Consider the following 19,369-nt stretch of genomic DNA (forward strand, 5'->3'; position numbering starts at 1 on the left):
TTCCCTCAGACCCTGCGTTCATCAGCGTGATTGGATAAGTTGCCCTGGAGTTACTCTAAGGTTGAGCACCCAATTTGATTACATGGGGTTTGCTGAGGGACCTGATTCCCAGGAGCTGCTGAAGCAGATGTCACAAAGGAAATTATGCTTTTGAATCAAAAACCAACCTCCTAGAGTCCCAATCCTACTCGGGGGGAGAAGACACACATAACTCAGATAACAAGATATAAAATGAAGATCTAAATATTTATTAATTACAATGATCTAAATGTTTATGAATTACAATAGAATGTAAAATCAGTTAGCTATTTTTAAAGACATGTAGCCCTTAAAAAAAAAGGAAGTGATTTTTAAAAATTCGAAGTAAGAAATCTAGTACATGCCAAGATGACATTTTAAAGTATCATCAATGAATTTTCACACAGCCTTTCCATCACAATAATATTCATTTATATCTTCAATCTTACACAGCAACAAAGTCACAGTGAGAAAGACAGCAATTGCTTCTGAAAGGAAATCAAAGAGGCCTAGAGCGATGATTCTTTCAAAAGGATCTTGGGGAGTTGAAATAAGGTCTGCTTCTCCACGGGCTGACGATATACAGCTGGGATGGGAACAGCAGCATCCTTTTCTCTGATTTTACCTTTGAACACAACAAAAGGAACTCAGCGTTAACATTCTCCCTCACAAAGAGATGCCGAACTCAAGCCTAACCTCCAAGAAATGCTATAATCAAAGTAAACACTTATCCCACTCCTACCAATGCTGTTAATAGCATGTTATAGCATTCAATAGAATTTCTTCCTCTTGCTAATCTTCCTCTGAATTTTTAATACGACCTTCCTGGATTGGAAGAATAATTCCAATAGTCAGGAAATAACAAAAAAGCTGAAACTTTTGGCTCTGTAGCATTGATAAAGACTTAGAACATTCAATAATGAAAGAGAGCAGAGCACGGAATACATAGGGCCTCATTTTTCAAGTCACGGGGTTTATGCAGGGAAGCACAGGTTATCACAATGTGAAAATGGGCAGTGCCTTACTGGGTATGTATAAAACTAGTCTTCTGACAAACAGCATCCCTAAGGAACACAAACACTTATCCCCATCCACCAAGTCAACCTCTTGTATGAATCTTTTGCAGATTGCTATGTGTGGAAACATCCAAAAACATACCACAATTTTTTTTTAAATTTAGAGTCAAAGGAAATTGCAAAACTGGAAAAACATGTAGATTTAATGAAGTCATGGAAATGATGTTAGAAAGATGCTTAAGTCACAGCAAAGCCACTGCCACGTAGGCATCTGGACAAGAAAACAACTGAAAGAAAAAGAAAACTGACAAGGATGATGTTAATAGCTGCTTCAAAAAAGAAAGATCTGAATGTCAAAAGACTAAGAGAAAACTGATAAAGCACTCACATATTTTTTCAAAAATGATCATGTCTTGGAGCCAGCCCTGTGCAGTAGTGGTTAAGTTTGGCACATTCCACTTTGGCTGCCCAGGTCACGCATTCGGATCCCAGGCACGAACCTATACCACTCATCAGCCAAACTGAGGCAGTGGCTCATATATAAAGCAGAGGAGGATTGGCACAGATGTTAGCTCAGAGCTAATCTTCCTTAAAAAAAGAGGAAGATTGGCAACAGATGTTAGCTCAGGGCTAATCTTCCTCAGGGGAAAAAAATCATCATATCTATAATACTATTCCAAAAATTAAGTGTGAAAGAAAGTACATCAAATACTATCAAATAATTTTCTTGAAACATTATACCCCCCAAAGCAAGATTTGGTTCATTTTTTATTCATTCTAAGTTCTAGAAGATAGTTGCATTTACAATACAGAGATTTGTTTTCCCAGATGAAGACTTAATCAGTTTATAAACTTTGACCATGAGATCATACTCTCTGTTTTAAGTAGAGCCAACTTTCCTCCATCACAGGCCCCTCTGTATGTTCCCAGCCTACTTGTCTCTTGCTCAGATTTGATTCTTCAAGGCTCTGCTGTTTCCTGACATCTCAGAGAATAAATCTCCAGCCAGCCCGAAGCCGTCCTCAATCTGGAGGCTCAGCTAAGTGTCCTGCGTCAGGAGGTCTTTTATCAGTGTTCCCTTGGATAAACTGTCCTTGAGTCTTATGTCACTTTGAAGCCTTTGACCTTGACCTTGGACTCTTCAAATGCTTCTGAAGAGAGAGTCTAATTTCGTATGTGGTCATGCACGAATCCTTTCTTTGCCCACCGTCCCTTACCAACAGCCCCCAGCTCAGGGGTGGGCCTGCTTCCCGGTCCCCGCCGTGGAGTCTTCTTCTGTCCCTCTGGCTTTCAGTGTGACAACTTCTCCCTTATAGGGTTCACGCTCCACGGGGGTAGGTGTGCAAGTCTGAAAAAGAACATTGCATTTCTCTTTTGTGGTTTATCGACTTCTTACATTCAAAGCTAAGTGAAGCTCCCTTAATGAATTGTGAGAGCAAAAAAGAATCTTGTGGATTTATCATGTGCCTCCCACCCCCTTGCCCTTTCACAGAAATTCCTGGGAACCTTGGGTACCTGCGTACCTGCGTTGCCCTACTCTTTGCTGGTGTTAATCCGCACCAGGCAGAGGCCCCGTGAACACTTTCCAATGATCTTTCTTCCACTGCAACTTACCCTGGGGCCTCTGCCATATCCTCCCACCATTCTGAGTTCTATTACCATCTTACAGTCCTTTCAAACGTTCTACTTTTTCTTCTAATTTAATCCTAGAAGTCTGGATCCCTAGACTGCTTTGCTGTACCTCTCCTAAGACTCTCAGCATTTGGGTTCAGATTCAAGCAACTTGTGTGTGCTTTCCCTCATTTCCTATTGCCTCGGTGCATAAGTGCGTAACAGGCCTCCGCAGAATCTCACGTCTTGAACTACACCTCTTGGGCGGCCGACTGTGCAGCAGAACCCTCAGCTGGATTCAGCTCGAGTTAATTCAGTGCTTGAGCAGAGATTTGAAATCTGGACTTTATAAACGAAGGGATTCACAAGCAGTAACTAAATTATACTGCTTGTAAACATGGACACAAATTCACTGACAAGTCAAGACGCAGCAAACCACAGTGATCACGTTGCCCGGGCACGTTACTGAACAGTGTGCTTTAGTTCCCTCAGCTGTCAGCAGGGGACAATGACAGCACCTACTTTATAGGTGGTTGGGAGGATTAAATGTTGAGAGGATTAAATAAAGTAAAGCATTTAGAATAATGCCTAGCATATAATAAACTCAACAAATACATATATGTGTGCATGTCTATAAACACACACACGGACAAATAATAACATTTATCTTACCTGGACCACCAAAATTAATATAGTGCAGTGATCAACAATGTGGGCTTTGGAGTAAGACAGATCTAAGAGTGAATTCTTGCTCTGCCATTTACTAGTTGTAGGGAACTGGCAAGTTAATAAATCCCTCTGAGCCTACTCACTCATCTATGAAATGGAGGGAATAAAACCCCTCTCCCAGATGCATGAGATCGCCCAGATACAAAGCATTTCCTTCCTTCACTCGAGAGACATTTATTGAGCACACGCAGCCCCAGATGTTTTGTCAAGCAGAGAAGACAAAGCAACCCACAAGGCAGAGAGCGTCCCTACAGCTGTGGGACTTGAAGCACGGTGTCGGGCACATGCTGAGCACTCAGTCAGTGGGAGGATCTTGCCCTCTGCTCGCCAGTCCAGCCTCTGTCCACCTTCTGTGTCTGCTTAGATGCTTTGCTGGACTTCCATTTTGGCTCACTACAGACTCAGTCCTTTTCTTCACCCTGGATCCTGTGATCATCTTGAGGAACATCGATACCGGGAAATAAAGTACTAGCCTCCCATTTCTGCCACCTAGCCCCGGACATTGTGGTCACCGGGAGCCTACCCACATCTGAAACTTTAAACTCATTAAAAGCCCCACTCTCTGACCACATCCTCCCTTTCAGGTCTTTGGTCTCTGTGTTTTTCCCTCTCCTGGTTTACTTTCCAAGCCTCAGGCTGTATGATATATTGCTTAAACCTAGGGTGACCACATAATTTATCATCCAAACTGGAAGGCTTCTGAGAGTGTAAAGGGTACTAAACATCATTAACGGTATAATCCAGGACTGGGCAGGCAAGCAAACCAGGATTTATTTCCACCTTCCTTCAACCCCTCTCTTGCCTGCAATCTAAAGGGTCTTGCCTTCTTCTCTTTTCCTTTTGGCATTTACATTCAGGAAAACCCATGGCATATTTCAGTTCAGTCATCAGCCTTTTCCACCGCCAAGAGCCCCTGGGGAAAGGGATGTAAGTGGGCAGATCTTTGTGTCACCTGCCTTGTGCCGTGTGTCCCTCATCAGCTCCCACTCCGTCTCCCTCTGCCTCCAACAGTTCCTTTGAAACTTTAGTGCTTGTAGTTTTCAGCTGTTACTTTGCTGTCTGTCCTAGAGTCCTTCCTGGGAACTGATGGCCAACAACAATGATTTAGGCAGGGCCATCAAGCCGGGGCCCCATCCTCAGGGCTGGGCTTGCTCCCCAAGCTGGTTGGTCCCTGGACAGATCCCTCCTTGAGCCCAGGTTCAGGCTCAGGGACTGCAGTACATGACTCAAACCAGGCGAGTCAGCGTCCTCCCTAGATCTTTCTGCTAGGGCCATGCCTTTGCATGCTGGCACACCTACCCTCCTTTTGGCCTAAATATCTCTGATTTATCCTTTATAACTCAGCCCAGGCAATCCTGAGTCCAGGAATCTATAGCCCTACCTGCCACATCCACATCTTGCTTACCACAATTTTCTGGAATTATCTGTTTTCTTGTCTCTCCTCCAGCAGACTTGGGGCCAGTTCACTGCTGTTTCTCCATAACGAGAACTCAATAAGGAGCTGACCAATTCCTACCAAGAGTGGAAGGGTGTGAAGGGAGGAGATCCACAGCTGAGCTTTCTTTCCTCTTTGTGTGGGTTGTTCTGGCCTGGGCTGCCTCAGTTTCCCTCACACTCCTTAGTTGTGCTTCACCATTTATCTGTTCTCCAGACTGCACTTTCTCTCTGGCCGGCGGCCTTCCGTGGGCAGGTCTAGCTCACCTGGAGGTCTAAGAACTCCTTTCTGGCTGCCCGGTCACCGCACTAGCAACTCCACAAGGCACCTCTTAGCCTGGTTGGTCACTCTGGTCACACTGACCTCCACATAGCACTGACCTGACCAGCCACTTCTCATCTGCACACGGTCTCCTTCTTTAGCTCCTCTGGGCCCCGCGTGGGCAGCGACAAGTTTCCGCCAGAATGGCCATGGGATAGTAATCACTCCTGCCCACGCCTCCACCTCAGAAACAAACCAACCCTCTCTGAGGAGGCTTTGCTGTCCCACACTTCACAGTCTTCCCCATTGATAGACAAGTTGACAAGAATCAAAGACAAGTTAAGCTCCAGTTGCAAGCCTCCCAGTAATTTTAACCTTTTCATATCTTCTAGTGTCCCAAGAACACACCTTCAGAAGGCTGATCTGGGTTGAGGCAACAGTGGCTGCAACACCCAGGCAAGGCTCGTCAGAATTAGAGGACCACACCCACCCCCAACAGCAGTTTTCTTTCCATCTTGATGGCATTACCACCAACAGAATGGCTGGAGGGTAAAGTGTACGAGAGGCTATGCTAAGAAATGTAGAAAACAGAGACAGCACCGGGCCCACAGGGCACGGGTGGTTTACTTTCGTAGACGAAAGTTCAATGTGAGTTCACAGTGCTTAATGACAATTGTCATTGCGATGAGTTAGCAGAAAGACAAAAATGAGAGTTATATCACAATATGCAGTGCTATGAATAAATATTAATTACAATCATCATTAAACATGCATAATTGCAGGAATGGTTTTTGGTTAGCTGATCAGAGGAAAGGGGAAGCTTTAAATTGATGCAAAATTTAACTGTTATGTCTGCAGAGAGTTGAGCGCTGGGATGCTAGACATTCTGAGACTAGCAAAACCAATAGAGAATACTGGATCCCAAAGGAGTTACTGATACCACACAGCTCATGAGGGCTAAAATACTAAAATAGCAATAAAGACAACAGAACTTCCAAATGCCAAAGAGCAGACATTGGCCCAACACCAAACAGTCCTGAGCAGCGACTCCCTAGAATGACAGCCACACCTGGCTGGTGAACTTGAATGTATACTGAGCACTCGGTGCACGTTGAGCTAAGCTCTCCTGGAAACTGTGTGTCACTAGAACATGAGTAACCACTAGGTTTAATAGAGGGGCTCTATAACAGGGAAAACTTGCATTTTGATAATGTTTTACGATCTACCAAATATTTCCATTTGATCCTAGAAATACCCTGTGAGCTATTTCTCAGACAATGGACAAAGCTGGGCCCTCTCATTTCAGGTCTGGCTCCTCTGGGAAGCTTGCCAGTCTGAGGGTAACTGAGCCCTGTGCACAGGAGGGGACCCTCGAGGGGTGATATCCTCAGGATGGGGGCAGGTGGCTATGTGCTTGAGTAGGGATTAAACTTTATGACTAGTATACTGCAGCGGTAGAGGTTAAAGGCACTGGCTTTGGAGGTAGAAAAATCTGGGTTTGAGTTTTGATGCTGCCACTTAGTAACTATGTGACTTCTCTAACCCTCAATTTCTTAATCTGTAAGATAAGGATACCACTACTTACCTAGGGGGTTGTTGTAAGGATTAAACTATGTCTGGCATATAATTGGTCATCAATAAATATTTACTGAATGAATGTTGAATGTTTAGCTAAAACAGGAAAAGAGTATTTAGAAAGTCCCTATATGCAGTGTTATGTTGTGTAAATATTGACAACCAAGCTCTACCTTCCCTTTTTCTCACCACCTCTAAAGCCTTAATTTTTAGCACTTGTTTATTTCCATGCTGTAAATACTCCCACCATGGCTGATTTCAAGCTACTAAAGCGACATCACTGAATGAGGAGCTGGGAAGAGATACACACAAGTGTCTCTCAGGAGCCAAAATGAGCTGGCTCCAACATATGTACCACTTTTTGTAATTATTAGAAATCAATCTGAGAAAATTATAGCAGTTGATGCCATGTCTTAAACTATTTTCTCTGAGCTACCACATTGAGAAAGACGTTGACAAAGTGTAATTTCAGAAATGGAGAACACCCATTTCAAGGACTAGATCAGCCATCTACTCAGTTTCATCTTATCCAAAAGGGAAATTATGCTTCTAGTTGCAAAGATACAACCCAGTCTAAAAGCTTTGGCAGCAGTATTCTGAAACCATGCATTACTCCATGAAGCTATTCCTGTTTCTCTAGAAAATGCAATGTGACCCGTATTTTCCAGAATAGATTGGGTTGCTTATGACTGAAAAAAAGAGAAAAAGAGATGACTGAAAGAATATCTGTACTTCCAAATTTTGGTGAAAATTATAACACTCTAAACACATAAAAATTCTAGAAAAAGTAATTCATTTGAGTTTAAAGAGCTATATTTATCGGTGAAGAATTAAGAGTACATAGTTGATTTTGTTCTCTCACGATGCTCTTGAACATTTAAGTTGCTCTTACTTTTTTCCCTTCCCTCTTTATTTCTCCTTCTGTTCCACAACTTCCCAAAACTCCTTCTCTTCTCCTTCCCAAAACTTTTCCTTAAGAGACTTTTATATAGAATTGAAATATGTATTTTATTATGTTATATTTAGCAAATAAAGTTTGACGTTTCATCTTCTTAAATTTTTTTCCCTTGAGGATTAGCTGCTTAAATATTAAAATAAATACAGTAACAATTCCCCAAAGCTGTCAAATTGGATAAAAATGTCATTTCTTTCCTCCAAAATTCCTCACAGCTGCATGGCATGATGCTGATAAGTTTTATTAAATAACAAGATCATGGACAAGAATCAAGCTCACAGATGACCCCACTATATGAGTAGGGGGTAATCTTCTGAGTAAATTGACTGAAATTTCTTTCTATGTCCTAGGAAACTATAGTATTCACTCCTTCTATTTGCAGTTTGTTTACTTATCAAATATCTACTATGTTCCAAGCACTGGGCATATAAATATGAGATACTGTCCTCAAGGAAATAACACTCAAGCGGGAGACCAGCTGAGTTCTGGAGCTGACAACGCTGATGTGTCTCCACAATCAGAGCTCTCAGAGTCCAGGATGGTAAGTGGTTAATTCTCTTGGGAAGGATAACAAGAAATGGTAAGGGCCACTTCTGCTTGCCTTCCAACTCTTACCACAAAGAAATCTCAGTATTTTAAATAACAACCAAAGCAAGAGCTCTAAAAACCTCATGTGAAATTAAAATCTAGAATTCCTAACAACTCTTTTTCTTAACCTTAGTGTGATCTTTTTTTCTATAAAATTATCTTTGCTTAATGGAGAGAAAAATATTTGAAGTGTCTCCAGACAATCCCCAAACCTCATTTTACCCATTTTATTTGATACTTTTTCCACATCAACAATTCTCCATGCTTTGAGTTTCACAATCATTTTCTTTTCTTTTCTTGCTCTACAGAGGTCCCATAATACAGTGGGAATCAGAAAGGCCTTATCACAAATTCTGGCTCTTACATTTGCTTATTGCTTAGCCCACGGAAAGTTATTTGATCTTGCTGAGCCTCAGCTTTCCATGCTGTAAAATGGGGGTGATAATATCTCCCACATGGCTTGTTGTGTAGATTAAGTAAAATAATGAATATAAACCACCTAGTACAGTGCCAGACAGATAGTAAGTGCTCAGAACAACATGTGATAATAATGTTAACAACTATTACTTAGTTATTGCAAAAACAATAATGCACTAGAATGCCTAAAAGGGTGATGATATCAGAAGAAAATACTAAGAAATTAAAATAACTCACTAAATTGATCGTGAACTCTTAAAAACAGACGTTGACATTAATTTTGCCAACAAAACATAAACAGTTTGAAAAAGGAGACCTGATGAAGCCAGTCATTTGGTGATCTCTGCTGCCTCAAACATTTTTCCCACAAGAAGGAGACTGAGGCAAAGTCACTCATTTAAATACAGTCTATCAGGTGTTTCCTGTTAGTCTAGCGTCCCTACTGGTGAGCACTTGGAACTGACTGTCAGGAGCCGCCCTGCCTTGGATCCACTTCAAGTATCAAATAATCTATCACCCAGTTCTGTTGATTCTACCTTCTCATGATTTCCCACGTCTACCCCTTTCTGTTCATCCCTTGGACATCCCCTGAGTGAACCAGCTACCACAAATGCCTCCAATTCAGATTAATTTTTTTTGAGAGACTATTATTTCCAAACCTAGTGTTGAGTAATTTATCACCCATTAACTCATTTAACTCAATCTTTATGGCATACAGTAGCATTTATTGCTTTAAGTATATAGTTTTTGGAGTCAGATAATCAGAGTTTATGCTTTGGTCCTGCCATATACTAGCTGTGTGACTTGGATAGGTTTCTTAATTTTTTGAAGCTTCAGTTTTCTAATCTCTAAAATGAAGAAAATAATACTTCCCTCCCTCATAGGCTTGTCACAGTGTCAGAACCCTTAGCAGCAGGCCTTGCATTCAGTAAGCAGTCAGTCAACGTTAGTATTGTTATTATCTATCGCACAAATGTTTCGAAACACCTAGGATTCTCACAGTCACTACCTACTTGTCACCTGTCGGTGTCAACACATACAAATTACCCTCAGCAAAATAAACTGTAGCCTTAAACAGTCTGACTGAAATACAGTATATAAAGAATTATAGCATCCTGAGAATTTAAAGCATTCTAGAGCGCTTGTTTACTTAATCAAAGCTTTAGGAAGTGTTAAAAAAAAAATGGATGAATCTTGTGTAATGGACTCGGACTCCACAGTAAAAATTTTTCACAAGACGTTAGAGGAGAAATCAAACAGACTACAAGACCCAAAGGAAATGAATCGAAAAATAGCCAGAGAACTTTGGAAAGACAGAAGTATATTTTAGAATGGAAAGAAGATGAAGAAGCTTTAGAACTAATCCAAGGGTTGCCAACTCTAACGTCTACACGGCCAGGCGAGGAGCATTTACGAGTGAAGCCTGCTGGGCTGAAAATCAGAAAGGCAGTCTCTGCAGGGCTCCCATCCAGCTTGGGCCTCCTCTCCCCATGCAGTATTGAGAGCACAGGGTGCCTCACCTTACCCCCAAATCCAGCAATTTAGATGGTTTTAGTCTCAAATTTTCCAAAATGTTAGCATATTTAGTGAAGCGAATTTTTAAGACACTATGTGAACTGAACCAACATGTGAAAGCCCAAAATATATTAAAAACAAATATCTCTTTTATAATAACAGAGTTATGGCAAAGACTTGGAGGAACTCTATTATAGATTTGGTCATCAAAAGAGAAAAGCAAAGAGAACTGACATTTATTGACCTCCTACTATGTACCTTACATTTTAAAATCTCATTTCAGTTTTAAAATTTGTTAAGGAGAAACGTTGCCGTCATTTCCTAGATGAGGCAACCCAGGCCAAGGATGAGAGAGAAACTTGCTCTTGGCCACACAGCTGGAAATGGGAGGCAAGGCAGAATTCATATTTAGATCTACATGACCCCAAAACTCCAGCATTCCTCTGCCCGTCGTTAGAATGCGCCTTCAGACGTTCAACCACAGGGAGCGTGATGGAGGGTTGCTGAGCTTGAACTTCATCCATTTGTTTGCACGAAGGCCACGCCTTCCGCTGCTGCTCCCAGCCAATGACAGCACGCCATGTCGCTGGTTGACAGGAGACTAGGCTCCAGGGCTGCCCAAGGCCTTGCTCAACCTATCTTAGACACTAGGCAATCTAGGATGCTTCCACCCGTTTTCTCTCCCTCTCTCCTTTCACGGGGGTCAGACCTGAATGGCACTCCGACGGCTCTCCCAGCCTTTCCCGGCTCCCTCCTATTTTCTCTCCCAAGTGTTTCCCCTAATACAAAGGTCGCACTTTTGTCCATCTGGGTGACTGCTTCTCAGAGGACCCTGACTAACCCAGTTGCCAAAGGCCCCAGAGCCCCTGAACTTGACTGGGAAAACCTGACTTGGTTCTTCAGGAAACCCTGAATAGACACCAATTTTCCAGGGAAAATGCACCCATCCAATAATGATTCTTTCTTTGAAAACTGGTATTTGCTGGAACCTCTCCTATCAAGTCTGACATCCCAGGAACGTGTTAAACCGAGGGTATGTGACAAGAACACCAACCACGTACAGGAGCGAGTGGCAGTTGAGCCTGTGGTAACAGCCCAGTTCGCTACAACTCACCTGGTCCCTCTGCTGGATCCGTTTGTAAACATATTCAGCAAATGGTTTGCGCGGAATAAATCTCCCATCTCCCGCCGCGACGTTGAAAACTCCAGCTTCATATACCACTTTGCCTCGGGAAATAGTCACGAGGGGCACTCCATGGCAAACCATGCCCTCAAAGATGTTGAAGTTAACAGCCTGATGGTGAGTTTTTGCCGAAATAGTCCTGTTTGTAAAAACAAAGAGGTTCCAGATCATCGCCAGCTCATCTGACAAATATAAAATATTCAAAGAATGGCTTAGAAGAAAATTTAGCAACTCTGTTAAGCCATAGCTTCATCACTGGAACAAGTGACTTTAAGAATAGAACATAGCATTAACATTTCATTACAAAGTAATTACATTTTCTGAGAGAAGAACTCAATAGATCACTCTTTCCCATGATTAATGAGGATGGAGTGGGTGGAAGGAGGCCATTGTCTCTCACGCTTAGATTTTTAAATTATTTTTTATTTATCTGTTTAAAGAACAAGATATTAACTATAAAACGCTTTCAACACATATGAGTCTGATGAACACGCTGATCCAATACTCAGCCCTACAGAATTTTTTTTTTTTTTTTGAGGAAGATTAGCCCTGAGCTAACTACTGCCAATCCTCCTCTTTTTGCTGAGGAAGACTGGCCCTGAGCTAACATCCGTGCCCATCTTCCTCTACTTTATACGTAGGACGCCTGCCACAGCATGGTGTGCCAAGCAGTGCCATGTCCACACCTGGGATCCCCACAAACGAACCCCAGGCTGCCGAGAAGCGGAACTTGCGAACTTAACCACTGCGCCACCCGGCCAGCCCAAGCCCTACAGAATTTTAACTCTTCGCAGCTGCCAGAGAGGCTTCCTCAATACCTCTCCCCAGTGCCATTCCCGTCCCTCCCTTCCCAGAGGGGATGGCTAATTGATGGTTATCAAGTTGAATTTGATCAATTATCAAGGAAAATTATATCTTGAATTTTTTTTTCCCTTGTCTGCAGCAAAACCAGAAATTCAAAGATAATACAAATAACAAAATAAGCTAGAACTTAATCTCTTAGCATATTCTATGTCATGCATTTGCATATTCACCCTCACTCTCAGTAGTTTATTAATACTTTCAATCTTATGCAATATGATTGATGAATTCCAGGCTGGATATTTGGAAATGTTGGATGTCTCCTTTCCCTAAATGTTATTAAATGGTAAAGGTGGGGGAATCTGGTGGCAGTGAAAAATATGGGAATAATCTGAGTTCTGGTAGAAGTTTCTACAAACCCTCTCAGGAATGGACTGAAGGGAAGTACTTTGCTAAAAACCCCAAGGCTGTGTCAGAGAAGAGTAGACAAAAGCTCTACGAGCCCTAATCCAGAACGGCACTGCTAAGAGACTCCCAGCTTTTGTGTGCTACAGTCCTAGAAATGGTGGCCTGCTCCTGGGCTCCAGGATCCTACGCCCAACTACCTACCCAACCTCCTAACGTTCCCAAGTAGAATTCTTGGCTTTCAGTGCCTACCACAACCCATCCACTCAAGTTTGCTCTTCCCTTGAGTTTCTCAGCTCAATAAATGACCCCACCATCCACCCTTCCTCACCCCTCAAACCATCATCAAGTCTGTTGGTTCTACCTCCAAAAAGGAAATCCCAAACCTGCCACTTCTCTCCCTCCCCATTGCTCCACACCTCCATCATCTCTCATCTGGATGACCAGAATGCCTCTTACTGGCCTCTTTGTTCCCACTCTTACCCTCCTATACTCCTCACTACTCTCTGCAAAGCTGCTCAAATGATCTTTTAAAAGTAAAAATCAGATCATGTCACTTTCCTGTTTGAAACTCTCTCTGGCTCCAGTCTGTCCCCCAAGAGTCAAATAACTGTACAAAGGCACAGATGATAATAATAATAAAAAATAATGCACTCCCCAAGAGGAACATCAGTACAGAAAAGAAAAAGGGTAGCCTCTTGCATGTCAGGTAATACTTTATAAATCAATTTCATCAAATAACACCTCCTCAAGGTAGAGAGTATTTTCTATTCTTTACAGGTAAATAAATTGAGATTTAGTGAGGTTAGGTAAGCTTGTCAAAGGACATATGACTAGTTTAATGAAACTGAGATCTTTTTATATTTTTTTAAATTAACATACCATAAAAGTGACCTTTTTAGTGTATAGTCATGTGGCTTTTGACACGTATAGATTTGTTGTCATCACAACAATCAGGACACAAAACAGTTCCATCACCCCACAAAACTCATACTATCCCTTTGTAGTCACACTGCCCCCACCCATAACTCCTGGAAACCATTGGTCTGTTCTCTATCTCTACAGCTTTGTCTTGTCAAGAATGTTGTACAAATGGAATCAGAGAGCATGTAACCTTTTGAGACTGACTTCTTTCGTTCGGCATAACTATTTTGAGATTTATTCAAGTTGTTTCGTGTAGCAATAGTTTGTTCCTTTTTAATTGCTGAGTTGTATTCTGTTGTATGGATGCGCCACAAAGAATCTATCCATTCCCCTCTTCACCTCCTGAATGACATTTGGGTTTTTTCTAGGCTTTGATGATTATGGATAGAGCCATCATAAACATTCACGTACATGTTTTGTGTGAAGGCTTCTGTAGCGTAAATACCTAGGAGTGGAACCGCTGGGTCACATTGCTGGTGTATGCTGCAACAAAAGAGCTTTCAGTGGCCTTAAGAACCAACTTACTGATACAAAGAAAAGTTTAAAAGATCAGGAGCTAGTTCAAATACAATAACAATAATTTCAAAAGGAAGAGAGAAAGATATTGATCACATAGCAAGTAATGTCACTGAAATAGGAAAATCAATAAAATACTTAAAGGGTCACTAAGTATAGAATGAGTTATGGTGAGTTACGAGTTGATGAAAGATACAAACTCGAAGACAATAAATCTTGGAAACAATACAGAGGAGCTTCAGACCTTCAGGTTAAAGTGACTTAGACCATCACAATCTCTCTGCGATGTTTCCATGGTCTGGGCTATTGCTTTCCTACACATCACACTTACACTGATGGCGGAAGCTCTTGGGCTTGTACTGTAGAATGTTACATAAACTTGTCTGGACTGACATATTAGTAAGGCTGCTCTATGGAGAAAGTAAAATGCAGAAACATTCATGCTGAAATGGTTATGGAAGTACAAGATTGGGAGGCAAAAGAGGAAAACCTTAAATCGTAAAACTCTATTTTTTCTAATGGGATGTTAAGAGTTACTGACACTCTTAGGAAAATAATCTAACAGAAGAAAGAAGCTCTGTATGCAAAGATTGTGATTATAATATTGCCTAAACTCTTGAAAAACTGAAGTATAACAATTTTCCAATGACTATTCAGTGAAATATTGGGCATCTATGAAAGACTAGAATTAAGAATATTCTGGGGAAGCAAAGAAAATGATAATTATATAACGTTAAATGGGAAAAAGTTATAGAGAGTATACGCACTATATCTACAAGGAAAATACATATGCATGTGGCCAAATACAAAAGGAAACATACAAAGCGACGTTTTTGTGGGCCAGGAAAACACAAATATGCAAAAAAACAAATATGAAAACAAAAGGTCTATGACAGCAGAATATCAAATCAGATTTCTCTGCCTCAGCCAAATAAAGGTCATTACCTTGGCTTTCTCAGCCTTGGGGTTAGCAAAAGAGAGAAGACAATTAGGCAACATCTAAGTGATCCTTAATGCCTTTATAATAAGGCATTATGTAAATGAGGTCAAATTAACACGAAATGTAAATTCTAGGCATTATCACCAGCAGCAAAAAGAATGTGCTTCCACTTTCACATTTGAAGGTGTCTGACAGGGTGTCATTCCTCACGCAATTTCTTCCTTCCAGCCAGAGCTGTAATTCTCCAATTCTTTAGGAGCTTTCACACTTCTGAGTCTTTGCACACTCAGTTCTCTTTACCCCGAACACCCTTCTCATTGCTCATGTCTGCCCCTCTCCCTTCTCTAAGACTCCTCTCAAGAATCCTATTCCCATGTCAATTATATCTCAATAAGGCTGGGAAAAAAAAAAGAAAAAAAAAGAATCCTGGTCCCCAGAAGCCGACCCTGACAACCCAGGGCAAAACTGAGCGTCTTTCCTCTGTGGTTTAGCATTATCTGAATAGACTGTAATGATCTCTTGATAAGTCCCTCTTTTCCCACTTGGTGTAGACTTTGAGACAGAGACCATCCCCCCACACAGTAGGTGCTTAATAAATATTTATGAAACGAAAAAAAAAGAATTGCACAATTTTCTTCCTGTCAGTTTTATTTCCTGCCTCCACTGTCCTCTGGGACTTGACTGTGTTTTGGAAACAGAATACTGAATTAAATGGGATGTAAACATCCAATCCCAAAGTTCTGTGTGTACTTAACATTTCTGGCGAGCTGTCCAAGCTCATTAGTAATAAATAAATAGACAAAATAAAATTGTTATAGTTATCATTCTCAGTTGCAGCTTATCAAGTTATACGAAACACCGGCTCATCAATACCTAGCAACACTTAGCAATACCACTATTATCAACACTAATAAGTATGAAGCTAAGTATTGTTACCCCATGTCCCAGACGATAATGCTGAAATGGAGCTGTGTAAGAGCTTGCCCAGGATTCACACAATCTGTCTGATATTGAATGAACCTCTGAGAGGGCGGATCACTTGCACTTCTTGAGAATACTGGTGTATTGGTAACCCCGCCAGAAGAAGGTTATAAACATTGTGGTACATTTCAATATTTAATTAATGGTTTTAAACAAAAATAGAATGAAATATCATGACAAGATTTATAACATGTATTTAAAATCTATTCATTACTAGTGCAGTATGGGAGGTGGCGGTCGATTAATGGAATGAACACACGTTCAGTCATGCAAATGTCTTTGTAAGACACCTGTTGTTCCTTTGAACACGCTTCCTCCAAGGCAGAGCCTTCTGTTCCAAGGCAGAAGCCAGGAACGTGCCCTCCCAGCCTCCTTTGCAGCTGGTGCCTAGGCACGTGACCTGAGCTCCTCCAAAACGGTGCCCCAGTGCCAGACTTTCGCAAGGCAAGCTGGTGACTCAGGAAGCAGATGCCACAGGAATCCATGTTGGTGAGGGTGGAGATGGATAATCCTGCTTTTAGGGCCTGCATGACAGAAGTTTAGCAGTGTGATCCAAGCCTGCTGCAGTGAAGCGATCTATGCTGGGCCAGCCGTAGAGCTCTCTGCTGCCCCGTGGGAGGCCTGGGCCTTGGTCCTGGCTACAGGCCTCTCAGCCTAGTCCTCTGGCCCTCCTGGAGATTCTCTGAGCCACCAGTGCCTTGAATACATTCCCCATTTGTTTGATTACATAGAGTAGATTTCTGTTGGTTGCAGTTAAGAATCCTGCCTAATATATCTTTTTATTTCAATACTCGCAGTATATCTCTGAGACTTTCTGAAAAATCTCCTTTTGTGATAATCTCAAAAGTATAAACTTGAGGCCTTTCTTGAGCATGAAGCCTGAGCCCAAGTGCCCTGCAGGCCTAGTCCCTAGGATGGGCCCTGGACAGAGGTGAGGGTTAAGCACCGTCTCTTGACTAGGGCCTTTGTCATTCAGCACACAGGAGCAGACCCATCCTTCTCAGAACTTTATGGAAAAATAATGCAACATCTCCCAGGTTTTCATAAGTTGCTCAGAGGGGCTCCATCTGATGCAGCACAGGTCCGGGTGAGGGCCAAAGTCAGACTCCCATAACCTCTTCTGCAGAGCTGCTGGGCCTCATGTCATTGGTGAGCAGGTGGTGCTTTGAATGCTGGGAGACCATCTTGGAAGAAAGCAAGAACACACACGCCCAGACTCTGACTAAATGGGAGATTTCAGTCAATGGACTAGCCTCCCTTGTGGTAAGAGTCAGCCACACTGTGAGATACACTGGAGCAGGTGTCGTGGCTCTTTGCAGTGTACCTCAGCTCTTAAGTGTCACACACACATGATCCCATCCTGAGAAATGCAGGGTAGCAAGCACTGTAGTTTTGTCCCTTGGCATTCATTCTCCCTTCCTCTGGTGTCAGCACCCCAATTTTTCTTTAAGAAACTTCTCTCCTACATTGGAGATAATCTGGCAAGACTGTTAGGTGTGTTGCCCTGTTCTTGCCTAACCACAAGATGGGCAATTGCATTCTGTTTCTCAGGAATTTGAATCTTTGGCAGAGTGACAAAAAAAACTTAAAAGTGATTGGAGGGTGCCTTCCTGAACACAGACCAATTCCTGCTGTAGGATGCCCAGAGCTGCCCCGGGCTCTGCCCTTCCAAACCCGAGAGTTGACTGCTCCTTCGGTCTGTGAGCTTCCCATGGCCTTCCCGCAGAGTGTGTTGCTGCGTAAGTGAGTGCAAGTGGTACTGTTTGCAGCCAAAGACCCTGACTGATAAAGACCTTGTCCTTTGGAGAGTAACTCCCTTAACGAAGAGGCCATGGATGCTTCTGAGGAGAGTTCAAAAGGTCTGTGATTCAAAAAGAACCTAGAAGCTATTCTCAATCAAATCTGTCTGCAGAACAGATGCAAATATAGGGTGATGGTCTGATTCATTTGTAAGCAAAACCGAAGAGCTGTGAGATTCATTATCAAATGTTTTTCAAATTTAACAATATGCAAGTCAGCCCAGGAGAGTGGCATTCATGAAAAATGCCTTCTCTCTCATTACTGATTGGATGGCTTGGCTGTTGGCCTGTCCAGGTGGTGACAGGAAGGATAGGAATGATTAAAGCCTTTCCATCTGGTGAGTGAGGCTGGAGTTCCCGGGCCACTGACTCTTCATTAGCAGTTTCACAGGAAGGGTGTTCTCAGTGGTCATTCAGCCCCAAGGGAATAGCTGCTCTTTGTCAAGCTTGTTTTGAGCTTGTATCAAACAGGCACGTCTCTCTGCAGAGGGGTGTCAAGGTTGTCTTACTGAGTCCCAATTATACACATCTCCAAAGCTCAAGCCGACAGGGAAGCAGAAGCCCTGAAGATAACATTAAGCTATTTTCCAACTTAGTCAATAACTTTGATACCACTCACATCACAGCTGCAGAAAAACATTCTGTCCCTTTGCAAATAGCTTTCTATCAGAGCCACATGCTCTGATAGATGAGAACATCACTGAAGCCAAGCCTGCAGGAGGCTGCAACACCACCCATGTGCATCCAGAGAGAACACTGTGCAGAGGAAGAGAATTCCTTAGAGCAATGTGGGTCTTCCTGACCCCAGAGAAATGACTGGCTTAGGTATTTTGCTATATTTCTCCAACTCAGCCACTTTGTTCATGGCACAGATGGATTCTTACCAGGTTGCCATAAGGACCAAAAACAGCTAACAGAACCATGTCAGGGCTATTAGCAGCATCTTTAAAAATATACCTCATCTCTCTACATTGTGTTTCATGACTCCTTGTATATTCAACATGAAAGAACAATAATCATTCGGTCTTCCCAACAACCCAGTGAGGTGGGTACTATTATAACTCTCACATAATAGATGGGGAAGATGAGACACCAAAAGGTTACTCACACACAAGTTTCAGACCTAGTAAGTTCACATAGCTCAGGTGAGACAAGACACTAGACAATATTGCCCCTTGAAAGTTCTGTGGGAGGCTACCTGGAAAACATTCAGTCAATAAAAACATTCTTCATCCACCAGAAAATAAATGGGAAACATCTTGTTCTATACCTTCTGCTGTTTCTTAGTCTCTCTTCTGTTTAGCAGCAAGGAATTTAGGATGCTATTAAAAATTCCTTACACTAAAATTGGTCATTCTCCATGTGATCATGATAGAAGATATTTTTTTGACGTGTGTTCCAATTATCTATTTCAAACTACCTCTCTTGTCGTTTCTTGGACGTGACAAGTTATATAAATGGGGAGCAAAGCAGCCACATCTCTGGAAATGCAAAATGGCACTCCTTCAAGTACACTGTAATTATTAAGCAAAGTTGCTGCTCGCTGCACCCATCAATCTTCCACCCTCTATTCAGACTTCTACACCGGCCTTCCACAGAAGAGAAAATGGGAATTGCTTCAGCCACGTTATTAAATCTAAATTGGACAATAACTTGGAACTCTATTGGTCCTAAATCGATGACAATACATTTAATGCAGG

At 42.1% G+C, this 19,369-nt stretch overlaps 1 protein-coding gene across 1 annotated transcript in view; it reads right to left on the reverse strand.

Moving 5' to 3' along the window:
* Positions 1–227: 227 nt before the first annotated feature.
* Positions 228–19,369, reverse strand: part of DPYS (dihydropyrimidinase) — a 76,394-nt gene continuing 57,252 nt past the window's right edge. The window contains exons 8-10 of the mRNA XM_014868658.3: positions 11,235–11,442; positions 2,252–2,382; positions 228–643 (exon numbers count right to left, since the gene is read on the reverse strand). Coding sequence (XP_014724144.1) covers positions 2,266–2,382; positions 11,235–11,442 — 325 coding nt within the window. The 3' untranslated portion in view covers positions 228–643; positions 2,252–2,265. The remainder of the gene's footprint in view (positions 644–2,251; positions 2,383–11,234; positions 11,443–19,369) is intronic.

This window comes from Equus asinus, chromosome 12 (genome assembly GCF_041296235.1).
Source record: "Equus asinus isolate D_3611 breed Donkey chromosome 12, EquAss-T2T_v2, whole genome shotgun sequence".
NCBI lineage: Eukaryota > Metazoa > Chordata > Mammalia > Perissodactyla > Equidae > Equus > Equus asinus.